This window comes from Hippichthys cyanospilos, chromosome 5, assembly GCF_059441005.1.
Source record: "Hippichthys cyanospilos isolate Australia breed blue-spotted pipefish chromosome 5, RoL_Hcya_1.0, whole genome shotgun sequence".
Lineage (NCBI taxonomy): Eukaryota > Metazoa > Chordata > Actinopteri > Syngnathiformes > Syngnathidae > Hippichthys > Hippichthys cyanospilos.
In genome coordinates, this window is record NC_142373.1 from 22,124,338 (window position 1) to 22,144,890 (window position 20,553).

At 39.5% G+C, this 20,553-nt stretch overlaps 1 protein-coding gene across 1 annotated transcript in view; it reads right to left on the reverse strand.

The window, feature by feature from the left end:
- The window catches only part of lmo7a (LIM domain 7a), a 63,880-nt gene that overhangs the window by 18,616 nt on the left and 24,711 nt on the right, over window positions 1–20,553 (reverse strand). The window contains exons 6-13 of the mRNA XM_088415041.1: window positions 10,587–10,617; window positions 10,064–10,177; window positions 8,366–8,573; window positions 6,044–6,296; window positions 4,726–4,980; window positions 4,089–4,382; window positions 2,582–2,701; window positions 989–1,732 (exon numbers count right to left, since the gene is read on the reverse strand). Of these exons, the coding sequence (XP_088271167.1) occupies window positions 989–1,732; window positions 2,582–2,701; window positions 4,089–4,382; window positions 4,726–4,980; window positions 6,044–6,296; window positions 8,366–8,573; window positions 10,064–10,177; window positions 10,587–10,617 (2,019 nt within the window). The remainder of the gene's footprint in view (window positions 1–988; window positions 1,733–2,581; window positions 2,702–4,088; window positions 4,383–4,725; window positions 4,981–6,043; window positions 6,297–8,365; window positions 8,574–10,063; window positions 10,178–10,586; window positions 10,618–20,553) is intronic.

The following is a 20,553-nucleotide window of genomic DNA, read 5'->3' on the forward strand; positions in this document are numbered from 1 at the left end:
AATCATATCCTTAATCCTAATATTTACAACATCTTTGGCCAAATTACCAGTGTATTTTAACCTTGTTTTGTGAGCCTGTGCGTGTGTGTGTTTTGTGCATGTCGCACATGCGGTGCCATCTACCAATACAACTTTTGCGATCGACCAGTTTACCTCGACCGATGGATTGAACATATGTAATAAATCACTAAGATGGAATAGTTACAAGTTTTGAAAAAATAAACAAACACCAAACCCTAATCTTAATCGTTACAAGGTTAAGAGAAAAGGCAGAACTAATCTTCTCGATTCCTACTATGCAAGCTTTCTGTTTACAGACATTGACAGTACTGAGCAATTAGGAGCTGCAGACAGCCTCAATTGTGAATGCACAAACAAGTTGTCATGTTGGTGTCAAGGAGTCAGCTCCTCTTATGACAGTCATACTACAGCTAATCAGTAAAAATCAGGGTAAAATGTGGGGAAAAAAGTTGAAAAACTTTACAATAATTTTGAAAACAGTTGGCCCATTTTATTTTTATACAGCATGAGAATCTAAGCCAGCAAATTGTTCTCCATTGTCCTCACATTATGGCATTTGTTTGGTGAAGGTATTCCTTTCCCTCACTTTTTGTCTTTCAAAATTTCCCCACTCACTCTGTGGTAATGTTGCTGTTTCTCATTATTTTGAGAAGATAAAAGACAAAAGGCAGTGGTAACAGTCTTAGTCCAAAGGCCACTAAATGAGGAAAAATTGTGTTCATAAAATTTGTTGATAAAACTCACTTCAAAAATAACCTAACGTGCAACAGTTCCTTTGCATATTGTTTATACATCAATTACCCAATCAATAGGAAACAGCATGAAAATCATTTGAAAAAATAAAATAAACATCTCTATAGTAAATAGTAAACACGAAAAATCTCCCAGCGGTTTAGCAGCAGACCCAAACGGAGCTTTCAAAAACAAAACCCTAGCAAGTTGAGCAAGTAAATATTTAACGTATCACTCCAACTTAAGAGTGGTTAGCAACTCGACCATGAGCCTCTTCTTGTATCTCAGCTGACTAGCTTCCCTGATGGACTGCCACCTCTGCAGGTCCCCCTTACTACATGAAGTTGGCACAGAGGGGCTCGCCTGATTGGCTGGAACCGGGTTCTGCTGCGCGGTAAGCTTTCGGACCAGCATGTCGTCCGTTTCGGGACGCGGCTCCATTCCGACAAGATTGGATTTGTTTGCCGATGATTTTTGGCTGAGGGGGCACGGTGGGCACAGGAGCCTGGTCTTGAGTTCTGGGGGGAGGTCCCAGGGCTCAGGGATGGCCATTGGGGAAAAGTTGTCAGGAGCGCCTGAGAGAGGGCGTTCTTGTTGCAGGATCTTCTCCCTACGTTGGACTACATCGTCCTGCTCAATGTCAGGAAATTCCTCCTCTTCCTCCTGATGAAGCTGCGTCACGATATTGATCTGTTCCTCGGATGTACAAAGGCAGCGCTTTGCAGACAGCGGGGTCTTCACTATGGCCAGCTCGCTGTTGGACTGGAAGGCGAGGGTCCGCCTTGCAAACATGTCATCATTCTCCAAGTCAGGGATGATGCTATCATAATCAATAGGATCTGGAGGCTCCCGGGGGTCTTGGCGCCCTAATAGGGGCCACCGTTGACATTTGACCAGTCTGGGACCGGAGGTGGGATCCACTGGGGCGAACACCACAGGTGGGGTCTTTAATAGGGTGGTCTTGGGTAAGTGTGGGGGGCTGTGAGCATGCGTAGGACAGCAGAAGGAGGGGCGGGCACAAGAGAAAAGGACAGAAAGCTAATGAGTGCATGCAAGTGAACTGGACTAAAGATAAGGAAAAGGAGGGACATAGTGGTGATGCAATATACTGTATGGACAAAAGTAGTTGGACGAAGTTGCATAATGCAAATTATTCTTCAATAGAACCACTGGCCCGGGTTAATCGTTGATGAGGTGGAAAAATACAATTGTTAAACCAAAAATGTGAAAAAAAAATTAAAAGATTATTTTGATCATATCAAGAAGTCTCATTTTTAATTCAGCTACGCCGAAAGAAATACTGAGAATGAACTGTAGTTAACCAGATCTAGGTAAAAACTAAATTAATGCAACAAACTCATACTGTGGGCAATTGTAATAAAGCTGGATGGATTCTTGAGAATATAATTGTTAGTGGGCATACTTGGTCACCCAATGGCTGGACCTCTTAATCTTAATTATTCATTTAGCGTAAGTATTACACTACCAAGTTTGTTTGAACGGTTCATAAGGTGTTTTTTTTTTTTTTTTTTTTTGCAGAACATAAAGTATGTTTGGACATTCAGCATAAAGAATGAACAAGAACGATGCAATGAGCCATTGGGCCTTCTCTCAGATTTAACGTGTCAAAAGTCTGGCCAAGAATGGGAAAACAGTTACAGATGTACTTTTTCTCGAAATTTGACCTCCTGTAGTGCGGAACGACACGTCCAAAAACTTTTGTCTACATTGTGTATTGTAAAATGTTGTGTGATGAGGATTTTTTTGTTGTATAAAAGATAAGACCAATATTGTCTGGAACATCTGGATGTGTTGCAACTGTATGAACCTTTTTCCCCCAACGGGGGCGTTATGAGCCATGGCGGGGTGAGGGGAGGAGGGGCCGGAAAGGAGCGGAGGAGCGACGTCAGGCTCGGAATCGTCCGACGAGGAACCCGACTTCTCATGGCTGAGGTCGAGGAGTGGGAGGAAAGACAGGGAAGGGGGAGGGACAAAGAAGATGCGGGACAGCGACAGGGAGAAAGAAAGAAACATTAGTGAGGGAGGAAAATGAAATGGAAATGCAAAGAATCATGCATAAATGTTCAGGAAAATGACATGCTTGAAGAAAAGGTGGAGAGTTTGGCAAGCAGGAGGAAACTGGAAATTTCATTAGGTACACATGCATAACCTAATGGGATTTGATACAAACGCTGCATCACACATTCTGCCTTTGAATTTGTACTGCAATTGATATATTCATTTAACAAGGTGTATTGCATTGCAATTCTAGTTATATTATATAATTCTGAATTACACATTATTATATTCTTTTCATTTATTTAACTAGGGTTGGGTTGAGGCATAACACTTATGGAATGTCTTCACATCACATATTTAACAGTAGATTAAGTATCATATTGGGACTTTACAGCAAAATAAATAATAAAGAAAAATTCTCCTGTAAACGTGAAGCGAAACAGCAAGAACCAAGGCTGACTGAGCAGAACTCAGTCATGGACACACAACATTGTGGAGCGGTCACATGTGACCGAATAGTCACTGTCAAACACACTATCTCCACATACCAAAGATCATGTTCAATATCCCGCAGAGAATACAATTACTATATGCTTAGTCTCCACATGGCATTTCATCCGAGACTGCGTGCATGTTTCAAAAGATGTTGTTTGGGTCACCAACAAAGTTCAAACGGGCTCTGCGGATGACTATTTAATTTACAATTGTGCATACAAAAAATACATTCGTCAAAGCAGATACTTTGATGCAGCTTGTGTATTAGATCCCGTTAAATGTTGGATGTATACCTTATGAAGAGTCTCATGTTTCCTCTGACTAGGGCCTGTTTACTAATACTTTGCGAATGTTAGGGCTGGGCGATATTTCAAAATCAATATGTATCGCGATAGATGTGAGCAACACCAATAGAAATTACATACCACATTACAAAAAAATCTTTGATATATAAATGTAAAATTAATTTCTCATTTTAAGAATTGATGATTTGAAAATGAGCAAAATCATGAAATTGAGATGGCAGAATCCTAGTTGGGTAGCTTAAATGTTTGTATTTGTTACTAACTACTTAAATGTGGCATTTTATCAAGTTATGTACTGTACAAGCTTTGAATAGCTCTTTTGCAGACAAAAACAAAATGTGCAGAAAAGGCGTGTTTAGAGTGCAGCCAAGTCGCCGGGCACCCAACGGAATTAAGACACTCCCGTTGCAATCGGATAACAAGACCTATTGATTGAAACCGCAAATTGACAAATCTGTTTGAGATTTTGGTAAATCAGGCCCTAAGTCGATGTGCATTCCTATGCTCCTCACACACCTGAACCCTTGCATCTTTCTGTACCACGATTTCCTCTGAGTGCCCAGCTTGATCTTGTGGACTTGAACGTCCTTCTCTGGCGTCCACAACTTGGGCAAGAACTTGTGGTACGAGGCGTCGCCTGCCACCAAGGGTCTGGCTCCCACCTTGCGGGCGTAAAGGTCGTCTTGCACGGGGTCAGCGTAGCCCACCTCGTCATCCTCGTCTTCAGAGTTGGTGTATAGATCACTGAAAATGCTGTCAGTGGACACTGGGAGGCGGCGCTCAGCCCTTTGTTCCTCACCGTTGCCGCTGCTTCGGGAGAGATGGCGAAATCACGCCAGTCAAATGATTTGATTTGTTAGGCAATCACGGCACACCAAATGATAAAAGATGGGGGCGGCATGATCCTCATCAGCTCAACGCAAGCTTGAAACCAAAATTCAGTCCAAAATGCACAAGCAAGGCAAATCAAGTCGTGCAGCTGAAACCCATCACAGCTCAAAACAGGAAACAACAACAACAAATCAGCAAACGGCGCTGTGAGCATGAGTACGTCCAAAATATTGCCCGATGTTACAACAGATGAACTGAATGCAAAAAAGAAGCATCCATGTTTGTGCTTTCGCCACAACAGTCACACCACTGCTTCTCTGACCTGCGAGCAACACTGGGGCTCACAAGCACCCTCGGCCATCGCCCCCCGGGCGCCCCACCCAAAACCGGCAGGCTGATGGGTACGGAGAAGTTGGCTGGGGGCGCCGGCGAGGGACTGTGAAAGCGTCGACTGGCCAGGTCATCCATAACGACATCGGGGTCCGGGCGGTCTGAGTCGGAGTCGCTGCCGCTTTTGTACTGAAAGGCCCACTGTTGCTGAGCATTGGGGGATGTCGGACTTTTGTCTGGGGGCGACCTGGCGTCACGGAGGGTGCCATACCAGGAAACGGGAGGGAAACACAACACCGGTACCAACATGGACCATCGGACCACACACAAACATCAGCGGCATCCGAGGAAAACTAGGCAAAATGCAAAGACGTGGACACGACTGTGTTTGGATTCATTCATTCATTCCATACTCCATAATCAGGAAGTTTTACATGGTTGACAATACACTGGACTCGGCCAAAGAGAGGAAAATACTATTTTCAAACCCCACTTTAGTGTCAACATTAATACTGTCACAAAATGACAAAATACCGGATCAACGCCAACTGGTCCAACTTAAATTAAAAATATTCAATGATTAACAGTTTGCGAGTCAAAATTTGTATTCTGTGTCGTAAAAGACACATTGAATAGCAAAACTGAGAATCGTAGAATTTAGGCTCCTCCGATAGTCAACTCAGTCCTCAGAACTCAATTCCGTTGAAATAGGAGAAGATGAGGTGCTGGGTTACGGTTAGCAAAAGGGGTTTGGACAGTGCTAATAATTGCGGCACATATGATTGGATGTAAAGGAATGATTTCTTAATGTATTTTGCGCTTGAATAATGATTGGATTTTCCTCTTTTAAAATTTTGGTCCCATATTATTTTAGGGAATAAAAACAAATTAGAAGTTAGAAAACATATTTCACGCAGAGGTGCCAATAGGGCCGTGTACACCTTCTATGTTATCTGTAAAAATACATGACAATATATGAAAATTGCTGTTGCCTTTGAAATGGCAAAACCAAGTCAAAGTTTTCGCTTGCAATCACAGAGACACAACCAGGTAAGCTCACTGTGTTATTAAAACATAATTGCAAAATTTCCTTCACTTCTCATTTCAAAACGGTTTTATTTATAAATTTCTTCTATATGTAGTTAATTACATTTTATCATCATTAAATGTTGTTTCAGTCATTACGGTCCTCAGGGAAACCAAAACTATCTGTGGCCCGCAAAAAGTTTGACACCCCTAAATACTGTAAATAGGGAGTGATTCCAAACACAGCCAAAACTTTAGTAACTGGTTCAGGGTGAGTACAGTACCTGGTAATTGGAGCGTCATCTTCCTCCGCGTAATCAGGGTTGGCCCAGCTGCGTCGGCTGTCATCATTTCGCTCAGCCCGTTTCTTCCTCAGGGGAGCGGGGACATATCCCGAGGCCTTGTCTTTAGTAGGCAGGAACTGGTTGAACTGTGTGGTGACCTTCGGCGTGAGGGTGACAGAGCGGCGGTAAGAAAGAGACTCCTTGTGGTCGGCCATCTTGAACGCCGCGTCGGCCTCGGCGTCGCTGCAACAACCTGGAGGGCGGAGGAGGAAAAACAATGAATGTTTGAACTTGTTCTACTGGAAAGTGGAAACAGTAGTCTGATAGAGGACAACACAGTTCTTATGTCTTTTCTTCTTGGTAAAGATACACATTTCATTCAGTAGGACAAAAGAAGACTCGGGGCAGCAGGATGACAGCACAATGGAAACTGCAACAAATGCAGCCCCTCTCTAAGGCACTAAAATGGTAAGCTAAAGTTAATGGTCGTGTTTATAGTTTCCCTTCCTAAATGTGTATTCACAAATGTTATAATAACTCCTAAATCTACGTTATCACGGAGACAGCAGCAGTAGTCACAGATATGGTACCTTGGCTGACCAGACTAGAAGTACTGTAGTACCTAGCTGTGTGCCATAGGTGTACCTATCCTAATTTGTGGGATGCTGAAGCCCCTCTAAAGTCTAAGCACCACCAACATTTTAGAGGTCTTTAGATTTTATTTACTGCATGTCCTTTTCTTTTAAACAAGTTGGAGAGGTGTAAAAAGACAATAAAGACAATGCCCAAATATAGAATGCGCTTTTTTCCCCCAAAATTAAGGCCAAAAGTATGGGTGCATCCTATCGACGGTGACTTAAGATCAGATTTTTCTTTTCGACAACATTTGAGGGATATTGCATCCATCAGCCACATAAGCCAAATTATGATGTAAATAAATATCCGACGTATTCTTAATTATGGAAATTATGATAACAGAACAAGCTAGACACAGTCAGTTGGCTGCCACAAGGTTTGCACTGACCAACAGCCCTCGCATGTTGACCTAGAGTGGAGCACGTAGCCGACCAAACAGCATAACGAGGAGGTAGCGTTTCAAAAGTACTCTGTGAAAATCCTTCAAATGTTCCTTCTGCTGCACGGAGACAACCTCACTTGATCGATCACTTGAATGTTACCAAACAGTCTGTGCATCCTATACAAGGTAACATACAAAACACCAGAATTTGACCCTAAAATTTGATTTATATGCACAGGTGCATCTTATATTTGGAAAATTATTATTATTTTAATGATGAGTGTACAGTACCCCCTAACCCATGAAATAGTTATTTCTATTCTTCTAACTAGTCTTTTCTAGTTTGTGAATGTAAAACTGCTCCAAGAGCCATCGATCCTTTTATCATCAGCCATTATGAGTGTTGATACTTTAAAATAAGGTCATGTATTGGCCAAATATCAATCGGTAATCACCCGTCCCCTGTCCGCAGTCTTGTCTTTCAATTACGTTAAGTAGTTTGAGTGAGTAGCCGTACCATAAACAAGCATATGTGGCAAATGTTTAATTTCTACCTCTCAGAATCAACCCATTATTATCATTACCCAGGACTTCTCTTTAATTAATGTATTTGTATTATAGTTTTTATTCCAAACAGAGAGTATGAGTAAAAGTACAGTAAAAATACCCCCCTTACTATGACAATATAGAAAGATCAGTACATTCGTCCCAATAAAGCGCTGGTTGTTAGTTTAGGTTCAACATAGAACATTCTTCTGGCGATGTAAAACATATGTCTTCCTATATGGCCGGATTTCTGGAAGATTAACAGCTAAAATGGCCCGTAAAAAGTATATAGTATAGTATAACATTTGTGTTTGGTAGACACAAAGAGGCAAATACAGTTACAGGCATTGCCTGGAGAAAACAAGACGGGAGGTGAGAATAGAAGGGGGGAAACTGTGTGTTCTGGCAAGGGTGCAAAGCCATTTTTCCCCTCCCCTTTTTTGGAAGCCAGTTCATTTACAAGTCAGTGTGGAGCACTGTGGAATGTCTCACTGCTCCGAATTTAGTGGGGTGGATAAAGCATAATGTGACTACAGTACTCTCCTTTTTAATGCAAGCATGTCTATGATGGCCAGTGAACTTCTAACAAAACATTGCCTTGCTGAAACAAACCACTAGAGGGCAGCAGCTGTTTGTTTTAACAGTTAACTTTTTGCAGCTCGCCACACCACAAATATTTGACAATCCAGAAAGATGATGTTAAATATTTAAGTTAGACTTGGAATAAGAGAGAAAGGGAGTCAAAGAACATGTCCTACCCTCGCTGCTGCCTTTGAGTGTGGGGTCTGATGAAATGCTAAGCGTTTGGGATCCCAAAGAGTCCAAACTGTCCAAGGAGTCGTCTCTCCTGTGTCCTCCTCCTTTTCCTTTCAATTGATGATGCTCCTCTTTCTCTGAATACCAGTTATCACCCAAGTCACTATCTTGGATGCTGTCACTTTTCTGACCAGATAATTCTTGTAGAGCCTTTCAAAAACAGATGCAGATTGAGAAGGAAAGAAAAACATTATTACAAGCAGTTATAATATTTATTTCCAGTATGTGTGGGTGCGTAAGAGAGCACTCCCATGTGGAGCATGGCCCCGCCTGGTCATGGGTTTCTTGCTTTTGCAGTTAAACAAAAAGTTAGCATCAAGTACAGTTAGGTTCACTTCAATTTGTTCAGTATATTTTATGGGAAGGAACAAATAACTGTATTTGTACAATTTTCGGCCATTGTACCATTGGGGTACCCCCATCAGTGGTATGGTACCGAACTAATTCACCCACATTCCACCCAAACTGGCAGACTGTTTGCTTTGAAAATGTGAAATTGACTCAAAAAACAAAACAAAAAATGATTGGGCAATAATAAACTATCTTGCAAACAAACAAGATGGCTCATCCTTCATCATTACAAAATAATTTGCCCATCTGACTGACTATCTACCTAACTTGCTAATTATCTGAGTAACTATCAAAAATGCTATGCAATGATGAACAGAAACAACTAAGCGACTGATAGCTTTAGTGCAACCTAATGAATGAATAAACTGCTGAATAATAATCTGACTAGTGAGCAAGTGAACAAAATATCTGGCAAATAAAGCAGCAAAATAACTTGCCGAATGAACTAATGAATATATAAACATGGCGTCTAGTTGGTTGACTAACACAAAAACTCACTAGCTACACCACTAGGAGTCACCAAGTTAATACACACCGGTACCAGTCACTAGGTAACCTGCAAGGATCACAGGCCTGTTCTAAAAATAGCCCAATAGCGACATGGCATTGTAATTTACTAGGGATGTTATAGAAGTGATCATAAAAAATATAAATAACAACGCTTCCCGATTATTGTGAGGTATTAGTACCCGTGTCTTCACATAGGTTATATCATTCTAATAATAATCAGTTATAATTACAATGATAACATAGTTAAAAGTAATTTGAAAACTTTATTTATTTTTTTATTTTAGAGATCGTTATCAAACCTGAAGCCCTTTACTTAATCACTACTCAAGAAGTAGCTCATAGTAGTAGTTTAAAAACATTGGTGACCACTCAAAAGAAATTTAAAATGACTGCCACTCTTAAACACTGTTAAATAGGTCAATTTACAGTCAAACAGGCATTGCACAATTAGAATGTCAATGCAGCCAATCCCCATTAGAGGATCATTACAGTATTACTGTCGCATGCACAAAATGTGCCCAAACCAGTTAAGTCACATGTTGAGGAGTGCAAGTCAGGCGGTAAACAAGACTTAAATATCCTCGTGAAGCCATGGGGTCATATATGACTTGACACAGGTACACCTTTAGCTTGGACTTCCCCATGCGGCATGTGTACCATGTTATCCTGCACATTCCAAGGGAGCAAGGAATGCAATGTGCAGTGGCTGTAAAAGGGGATTGCCATAATACTCATACAGTCATAAGCGCTTGTTTTAATATACTGACGTGGAGTGTTACCTTGTGAAGTGCTGTGCCAAGTAATCCCTCAAATGCCTTGAAATTTAGGTAAGGTCCATCATAAGAATGCTCGCCCTGAGCTCTTCGACCAAGCCAGTAAAGTGTGATCAACACCTGTAGCAAATAAACAAACAAACAAACAAAAAAAAACATACATGAAATAGCTGAGGTTTTGCAAAAAAGAAAAAAAAAGATAAATTACTGATTTACTAATGAACAGTTCACTGGCTGGCTAGATGATTTTTTGAAAAGTTGATATAATAAATATACACAACAGGGGTGGCCAAAGTCTAGCACAGGGGCCATTTGCAGCCCAGGAATCTTCTTGTAATGACCAGTGTCATGTATTAAGATATTTCACAAATACTAATTGCATTTTTAAAATACTTGCTATGTGGGCTTTTAAATAATGACTTAGTATATTGTTTTTAGCATGTCTAAAAACAAACCCCTGATATAAATGAAAGAAAAAACATTTTTAGATGACCCTAGACGGGGTTGTCAGTATCATATCACAACTTACATTTCTAAGTCTCCTTTCGGACTCTTCGTCCCTGCAAGAATGAAAAAGGGAGAAAAGATCGGTCACTGTGTGTGCATGTATACGAGCGTGTGTGTGTGTGTGTGTGTGTGTGTGTGTGTGCGTGTGTGTGGGTGGGTGGTAGTGAGAGACAATAAAAGAGGAACACTGAAACAGCTAGAAAATGAGAGCACAGGCTATATCACACTGGCTGCTCTTCACAGGTCAACACACAATGCTGCAAAGACATCACACATTCAGGTGCACACCCACACACACACATACTTAAAAATACCAAAAATCTGCATTTCATTGAGAAGCGTTGATTTATTTTTTGGGGGCCCTGCTTATTTATTTTAAAGGACCTACAAAATTAATCAAATAACTTGGACAAAACAAATATAAATTTAAGCCTAAACTAAATGTCAGATTCCCTGCTCGGTTGCAACTAACAGGCTAACAAATTAGCATTATTTTTGTGAACAAAAGATAAACGTATTCTTCTGTGACTGTTGTGCTACATTTGAGTGCAGCTGTCTGTGCTGACAATGCACAGTATTGATCAAGAAGGAACCTGTTACATTAGCTTACCACATTTGCTACTAGCTAGCTAGCTGCTAATCGACTAGCTTTCAGATGTTTATTACTTGTGAAACTGGCTTGTACAGCTTGCCTTTGTGCTGTTTGACAGAAAGGAAGAGTGGACATTTAGCTTCTTGTGATAGCCGCCGACTGGCTAGCTAACATATGCTTGTCATGCTTGTGAAACAGGTTTTCACTTCCTGTCCCCGCACTATTCGTCAGAAAGAAGCACAGCGTGGAGATGCAGACTGTTAGTTTAGCTTCTAGCTATACAAAACTGGTTGATAACATGTTTGTCACTAGAGAAACAGGTTTCTGCTTCCTGTCTTTGATCTTATTCCCATTGACTTGATAGGAGTCTAAGCCAGAGCAGCACTGAGCAAAGATGGAGACTGCTATGCTAGCTTCAAGCTAGCTATGAGTTACCACCTGCAATATTCGTGTACGAAGTGATTACAAGGTAGAATGAGATTTATGTTTGTATATTTTACATTTCATCTGTAGTTGTCAAACTATACCTTTGTGCCAATGTCATATTTTTCTTTGCTCAGGCTACTTTATTACGGAGCAACTAGAAAAACAAACAAACAAAAACAGGGTTGAATATCATCCACGCCACCTAACAAAGATGATAGTGTCAATCTGAGTGAAAACAAGTACTTTCTGTGAGAACATTGTGTCGCCTGTGTGCCGCCTCTTTTCAGAAAGGCCCATAAACAGTGATAATGGCCCACACAGTACATCAGTGGTGAGACACTTTGAATGTAAACTCATACATTTGTGCAGTCACGCAGGAACGCAATAGTCACACATGCCCTCCTTTCTTTCACGCCTTCCTTCCATACAACCTCGCCGATACACCTGCTAGGGCGTGGGAGGGGCGTAAACAAGGACAGTCGGTTGATTAAACAGTAAAAATGACTTGAATTAGTTTGATAATGAATGCTGCAGTTGGAACGACACACATTCCTTGCCTGTGTTACGCAAATTCCTGGCAATAACCTTGGGCTCAACTGTGTAAATTCAAGTGGTAAGTGATAATGTGCGATAGTCCAATATTTTTTTTGTCAGGCAGGTACTAGAAGATACAGGCTCATTTTTACTGATATTATACTTTGAAATATACTTTGAAAGAATGTAGATGCATCATAAAATTTCAAATGGAATATTCATGACATTCAGATGATTTTTCTCCACGTCATTAATTGTTAATCCACTCTATGCCGTGCATCACTTGAGCCAATCCGGAAAACGTGTTAGCAGGCTTTGTCTCTATGATGAATTAACAAGCATAAAAGTGGGTTGATGGAACTGCACTTGCTCTTAATGGTTGACGTCTTTGAGATGTTATGTAAGTTGAGTGAAGATGAGATAGGAATAGGGCCAGGCTACAATAAGTGAATTTCTTCAAATAATTTTTGCTCCATGTTAATTAAGCCCAGTCCAAAAATAAAACAAAGGGTGTGATCCTGAATCATTTAACAGCATTTTCGACACATCTGGACAACTTTAAATATTACTGTAGTCTTATTGTGCTCTTAAAATGCAGTAATTTACATTGCATGTTTACGGCATCACTTTTATCTGCTTTGTTTGTTCCATGTTGTCATTTTACCACATCCTACTCGCTACTTCCGTACTTCAGGTAATGTGTTACAAAAAATAAATGAGAATCCAAAAATTAACTTCTTCCTCTGTTTCAGCCAGCACCACTGCAAATGGTGGTAGAGACCATTGTATGAATTAAAAACTACGACAAAAGCATGTATCAAACTTTCTAGATAATTGTAGAAATCAATTCATTGAACGCATCATAAAGTTTATCCTTCTTTTTTTTTTTTTCCAAATCACTTCCCGGCACAGCTATGTGGGGTTCACACATGGACATATACTATTGTAGTGGTAGGTACTGTATGAGGTGATTTAATCAAGTCAAATTTATTTGTATTGCCCTGAATCAACGCCATCTCAAAGGGCTTCACAAGTGAAAAAGAAGTTATACAGAAATTTTTTTGTACTCAATTGTTGTGTGTTTGAATGCATCATTAACCTAACCCAGTATTTAATGTAGTTGTAACTTTATTAGTGTTCATGCATACATTTGAAATATGACATGCATATTTTCAAGGGGTTGTTTGATACATTTTTTTCCCCAAACAGATAGCAGTATGTGTACTCCAGGCTTCAGTAGTCATTGATACTGATACCAAATACCGATAACGCGAGAAGTGTTATACACAAATTCCCTCTTGAAAAACACTGATAGATCATTTTAAAGAGAGATCTACATATTTCAAAATAACATTACCCTTAAAATATGATTAAATTAATGGCAATTTTCTATTCTTCTAATTTGTAATTTATAGTTTGTGAGTGTAAAAATGCTCCAAAAAGCTTACGATATTAGTATTGACTGCCATCGTGTGAGTGCTGACGTCTTAATATAAGGTCATGTTAACAGCCCGGTACAGATAATTGGTATCAGTATTAAGCCATCCTTAATACAAAGTTAGTTTTTATTTATTGTTTTGTTTTTGACGAGAAGAAAACGTGGGTCCTAAGATGACAACAATTGAGAACCACTGGTCTAAAGCAGAATTTTGACATGAAAGTATAACTACAAGTAATGATAATACATTTTTAACTTTTATACATCATAGAAAATCATAAGCTTGTTGGGATTTCTGTTATGTGACTATCTGCCTAAACCCAAAATTATTTTTAGTATGCTAATTTTACAAATACATGCAACCATAAAATACTTAATTCTGAAATTCTGTATACTGCTTCTTCTAACAAGCTTGGTGGTAGTACAGTAACTTTCCAATGGGCAAGACTAAAAATAAAGAGACTATTTCAGTGGGTCCATAGCCTGAGGGTATTGCTGTTTTAGAATCAGCTGATAGCTTGTGTGACCCAGCAATATGGTTCAGTTGATACCTATTCTATTCTATTCTATTCTATTCTATTCTATTCTATTCTAAGTCATTATGGGAAAAAATGTTTTACAAGTGAAAGCAAATGTTTGCAAAGCCTTCTTAATGACAGCTCCCACGGGAAGCCCTGCAGCACCACACACGCTCATCCCTTCACTTATGCAAACTGCTCGTTCAAACACACACATGACGCAAGGACAGGGCTCACATATCAGCAAAATGATAGCATTTGTACAATACTGGTCCTAATGATAATGTATGCCATACTCACTACATTGACCATTGCAATATTAAGAGCTATGATACATACTGTACTGTAGATATGTTAACGACAATATTTGTGACACTTTTTTGTTATGGTTCAATAAAAAGCCTACAATATCTCTAAAGTTTGTAAATGAAAACCAAGGTCCATAGCGACAGTTACTTATTTACAGATATCACCAAAAGTGATTTATATAATTTAAAAGGAATCTGTTTCATTTTTCTGAGCAAAAAATTACATATAATGAGCTTGTTGGTGAATAGTGGACTATCATGACAACACGGTTCTTTAAACTGATAGCTGCTGGCTATTAAGCTAAAAGCTTGCACAAGCTATTTGACCTACTCTTAAAGTCAAGCATGCAAAAAGAAAATAAATGCACAATTCCTGAAAACTTGCACTGCTACAGTCAACATTTTTTTTAATGACTTTGGTTGACTACGGTCTTTTTAAATGTACTTTATAAACATAAGTTGACTTGACTTGAAACACCACCAATAAGTGTTCTTTCATTCGTTCTTTCACACAAGCATGGGCTCTCACAACCGCATGCGCACAAACAATACAAAGCAACACTTGAACAGAGGAGGCATCCGTGCCAGGCGTCATATCGTGTCATCAAGTGTTAAAAGAAGGGGTGACGCAAATGAGGTCTGGTGTTTAACCACAAATTATACCACGGTTTAGTGTTATGGTGTGTTTGTTCATCATCGCCAATGCCGCTGCCACACTTCCAGGTTATGCCATGTAGGAAAGCAGTCTGGCACACTTAACACAGACACACACGCATGCACACACGCAGCTCGCTCTTGTCCATTTGCATTCACGTAGGAGCATTAGAGAGTGTTCTGTACTGCTGGCTGTGATAAAAAGCAATCGTTCTGGAACATTCCCAGTTTAAATCTGCAGTCAACAATGAAACAAAACAAACGGAAAAAACAGATTAGATTTGATGTATCTGCTCATTCATAACCTTCAGTGCAATGCGTAAATACTGCTGGTCAATCATTTGCACTATGGCAGTCCCCATGAAGACTTAAACAGGTAACCAGATTTTCAAAATTAAAAAGCAGGACACTTAAAAAGTGGCTATAAAATAAGTAAATACATACATTATCACCAGGAACTATTTAAAACAAATCTGGTGACCAGTGGTTGATTTATTAATTTCGCTAAAGCTAGATGCTATGATGTTTGACATTTCAACAGTGGTAAACAAGTCACTGCATCTTTTTTTTTTTGCTCAGTTCCAGTGATGTACCAATATACTAAAACCTTGTTCATCAAACTAAAAATCAATTGGTACACTTTGTTCCACATTGTAAATTGTGACACTACAGACGCAGATTATGATGGTTTTGACGAAATATCCCATGATTCTTAGACATGGAAGTAGGTGAATAGTTCCGGTATGATGCAAATGTGAATCTGAACGTAAAAAGCAAGGACTTTAACAGTTGATAGCCCTTTTGCCCCCTCCAACAAATCGCTATGACAACTATGTGATTCACAAACATGGGCTTGTTGACTGGATTAGAAAGGATCTGTGTAAAAGTAGAACAAAACAATTCGGAATAGCAAAATCCGCCAGGACTCAGGACACATCTACTCAACTAACAAGGACAATATCTGGAATAAAATTTGCTCTCGCATATAATAACACCCCTACAAATTGCCCTTCAAAAGCCGTTTGGTTGCACTCTATATTATTGTTTTCATACACAGTATGACCCAAAACTAGCTACTAGCTAGAAGAAACTACACTCTTCTGAAGCCTCTTCTCCAGGCTGTAGTTCCATGGTGAAATAATTTCCATGATTCATCAGGAAGACTTTAGTTTTCCTGTCAGCCAGACAGAAGAAGAAGAAATAAGGAAAGATTCAGCATTAAGATGGGGGTGAATCACAGCCTCTAGCATGATGAATCAGGCCTGGTCAAATGTGATCTTTTAAGGTATAAAATAAAATGCTCTTCCTATCATTGGCATCTCTGCCACAATGCTCGCTGTTGTTTTTATGACACTTATGAAATTGTGTGTATTGTACATCACTGATAGCTGTTCCATCAGAGGGGAGCTTGCACAAGCTTGAGGCAATACAATCATCGCAAAGCTCAAAGGTCAGCACACACAAGTCTGATAATACTTTTATGGTTGCCGCAGCAAGGCATAAGTGCACATTATAGGTTGATCAGAACATTTGTTAACATTGTTACCAAGGTCTGAAATTTTGTAATATTTCAAAGTAGCCTATATACAAGCTAGTAAGCTTGTTTGGCATACTGTGGCAACACATCCCGTTTCGATGGCAAACCAGTCGGGCAGCATTGAAATTCTTGAGATATTTTCAATGAGGGTTTAGACACTTCTTGCTTTTAACTTCCTATTGTGGCTTTGATATGTTTTATAGCACTGTATTTGTTCCTGTGGAAATAGTTGACGGTGGAGGTTATTTATTCAACTGAAGATGAGAAGATGTCTCAAAGTTGAATCAAAGTATTTTCAGAAGAGTATTAAACACTATCGAAGGAAAAACATGACATGTTTCTGACATCAGGTGGAATGCGCATGCCCCCACACTCATCACATTTGAGGAAACCCCAACAACGACATGTTTGTTCAATCAATGACATTCCATCATCAAAGAGAGCAAGCAGTTTGAACAATTATTTCTGAAAATAACACTCACGTGTGGACTGATTAGTAGCATAGATTTGGGAATAAAATATTACATTTACCAAAATTATGACAGTCATGCCAAGTGGACAACAGGGTCTTGATGTAAAGTGTGCTGATCTGAGTTCATTGTCAGGCTTGTATTTGAAGTCTGTTCAAACCAAATTAAAGCAAAAAAAAAAAAAAACGGAGGCTTGTATTTTAAGGCACCACTGTATAGAGCTTTGCAACAGTTGTTATACAGAACCACTTCCCGTACAGTAATGAATGTGAGTTTGTACTTGCAAACCTCACATGACCAAAGCCAGAAAAAAAGTGAGTGATGATTGGTCATTACCTGAGCCTTGACCACATGTGATGTCATTGTCAGTCGACCGCAACAAAATATTACGTTTTTGCTCCTGAAATTGGCTTAGAGTCCAATGTAGGGGTGGGGAGAAAAAGTCACCACCAAAAGTTACCATTGGGTAAGTCAACAAAGGTCATTTACACAGACCTTTATTGCAGACATTTGCAATGTTGCAATGGCGGCAAGGCAGACAGATTCCTCCCAAAACAGGGGATATCACAAGTTTGGGATGATTTCCAATTAAAAGAGGAGTAACAAAATTAATGTTCAATTATTGCAAAGTGGAAAAGGAATACCACAACATTACTTTGGGGGAAAAAACATGTATGCAAAGACCCTCTTGACATATGACCTTCCATTGCTTGAAAGGTGCAATACTTAGAGGCCAATTGGCTGATGTAATTTGTGTGCTTAAAAACAGTTAGCAATTTACTAGTAAGGGGCCCATTAGAGAAAATACTGTATTAGCACATTAAGCTTCCCAAAATAAAGGAACATATTATCCGAGAATATGAATGACCTATCACTACAATCTATAGTGACTTGGTTTTAGGTGTTGAAATTTTAACCAGTTGGCAACAGCGTAGCAGAAATGGTGCCTAGTAAGTGCATCGAGAAGAAAACCGAAAAGGAGTAAATTATTGACCTGATAGTGTCTAAATAGGCAGTTCCACTCTTAAGTTTACTCACAGAATATTGTTGAAGCCTAGGAAAGTAAAGGAAACTATTACATGTTTGACATACATAACATTATGTGTGTGTAAAAAAAATGGTAGATAGTGTTTGATGACCTTAAATGTATTCACTAGCGCACAAATGCTAATCACGATTGCCAACAGCTTATCATTGACAATTTTTTTAGTCTCTAATAATTCATATGAATAAAAGATAACGAATAATGAATGAGTCATTGCATCCAATCACATCAACTCACGTTCAACCTTAGTAGATTATAAAAATAAATATTTGAGGGATTACATAATTGTTTGAGGGTATAATCAATTAAAAAAATGATTCAAATAGATTTAAAAGTGAAATCTCTAGAACTATATCTTAAATTATGTATCTAACATGTATCGAACACAAGGCCCGTGGGCCTTGTGTTCAACATAAGTACGTCAGAGGGACTTTGCGGTTGTAAAACTGAAATTCAGGATGAGAATAGCATACTGTAGGTCACAATGGCTTCACAGGGGTGGAGGAGTAAGGACATACAGCAAAGAGAGCTGCTGGAGACCACTTTCTTTTGCTGCGCTCTGATCAAGTGAAATGAAGTTACTTGACATTATCTACTCCCAAGTGTTACCGCCTACTGTTTTAATAGTTACACTCTCGCAACTCATAAATTCCTGCCATGGGAAACATAGCCAGCACAATTTTATGCCCACACTTTTGAGTTCTTTGTCCAACAAATTCAGACGGATGCTTTTCATACCTCTTTTCAGATTAAAATGTTCACTCAAAAGACACACAGACGTAAGATCCCACTCATACAGTATGCACTGCAGAATGCAGTGGGGGGATACGAGGATGCTATTTAAAGGTCCTCTACAGAGTTACGATACCATTCCGATCAATCTTGACAATCTTGTTTGTCAAACCGACCCTCCGGACAGTCTAATAATAGGACAGAGGTTCCACCTCATCACCCCTTTTCTTACATAGTGGCAAAGAGAAGTCATAACAAGTGCAATTCCAGCGCACATACACATTTGAGGAGGTCCTTTGATGTAAATGCAGTGTATCTACTATTTAGTCTTTTGAATAAAATAACAAGAGCAATTATTGTTTCATTAAAATTCAATTGTATATACCATCACATATTATAGATAATGAGTTCAATACAGGTAGACAAGCATTTGTGCAAATATTATGAAACACTATAGTACACTATGTTTATAGTGAGAATATTGTAAGAAAAGTCTCCCAACAATATGGAGCTTAATATAGCTTTATTGTCTTCTGAGTAAAGCCCCTTACCCCAGCACACTGTATACAGCACCTTTGATGTACAGTGAAGTATTGTGATATATTGCCCAAAAAAATTAAGACATGAAATGAAATGGCTAAGGCGGAAGTGGTCAAAAAGATAAACGTCAGTTTTATGACTCATTCCAAAGCGCCATAAAGAAAATGCTTGACTCACTGATATCATATTGTATCATAGGGCATCATTGTTGCCTCGTCGGGTGTGTCACGATAACATGGCAGATTTGTTTGTTCAGCGTATATATACTGTAGTTGATCTTTGTGTCTTATGTGCTTTCAACATCACTTTCTGCATCAACCAGGCATGGTTAAATCAGCCCAGAGTTTATCATGGGAAAACCAACTGATTATAGGAAAGTGCCTGTAGCAAAGAGTTCAGTGACAGATGCTGACAGAATGAGCACCGTTACGCACAAGGGCACAAGGTCACAGATATTTTTAAGAACAAGTTTTACACCCACACAAAGCTTAAAAAAGCTGCACACAACAGTACTGCTGAAGAAAAAACATGCTGACACCAACAGGTGCTGCTATACAAGCAAATTAGCGGGTTTTAGCCCATTATTCGTCTCTCCGCCCCCAACCATACCACCATGGACCAGGTAGAAGCCTGTACAGTTTTATCCAACATGCTGTCAATAATGCCAAAATCCTACTGCTTGCGCAGCACCTGTCCTGTACACCCCTCAAAAGCATGCCTCACCTAGTCGACTCCCTCCTTATTGCAGGCTCACCTGGGTGCAAAAAGTGAACAGGTTGTTCGACATGCCGCTCTGCTGGCCAAACTACCGAAACGACAACAAACGGTGTTGAAATGTCATGACTTGACTATAATAATGTACTGTACCTACAACCCAAACAAGAGCCTCACTTTTATTCCTCTCGACTGAATGTTACCTCCAACCAAAACCAAACACATAGTTTCAACATGAAAATACATGCCAAACTAGAACGGCACTCCGCCAAGACCAAATAAGCTCAATTTGGATTAGCAATCAAATTGTGTATATACACGCAGTAGATGACACACCTGCAGTATACGCCTGTTTTTGACATTAGGATTGATGCACCTTTCATTTGGAACTTGATATTGAGATTTGTTTTGATATTGTTCAGTGACATTAGGCATGGGGGAAAAATATAAATTTTATTGAGTTATTGAACCCATACTATAG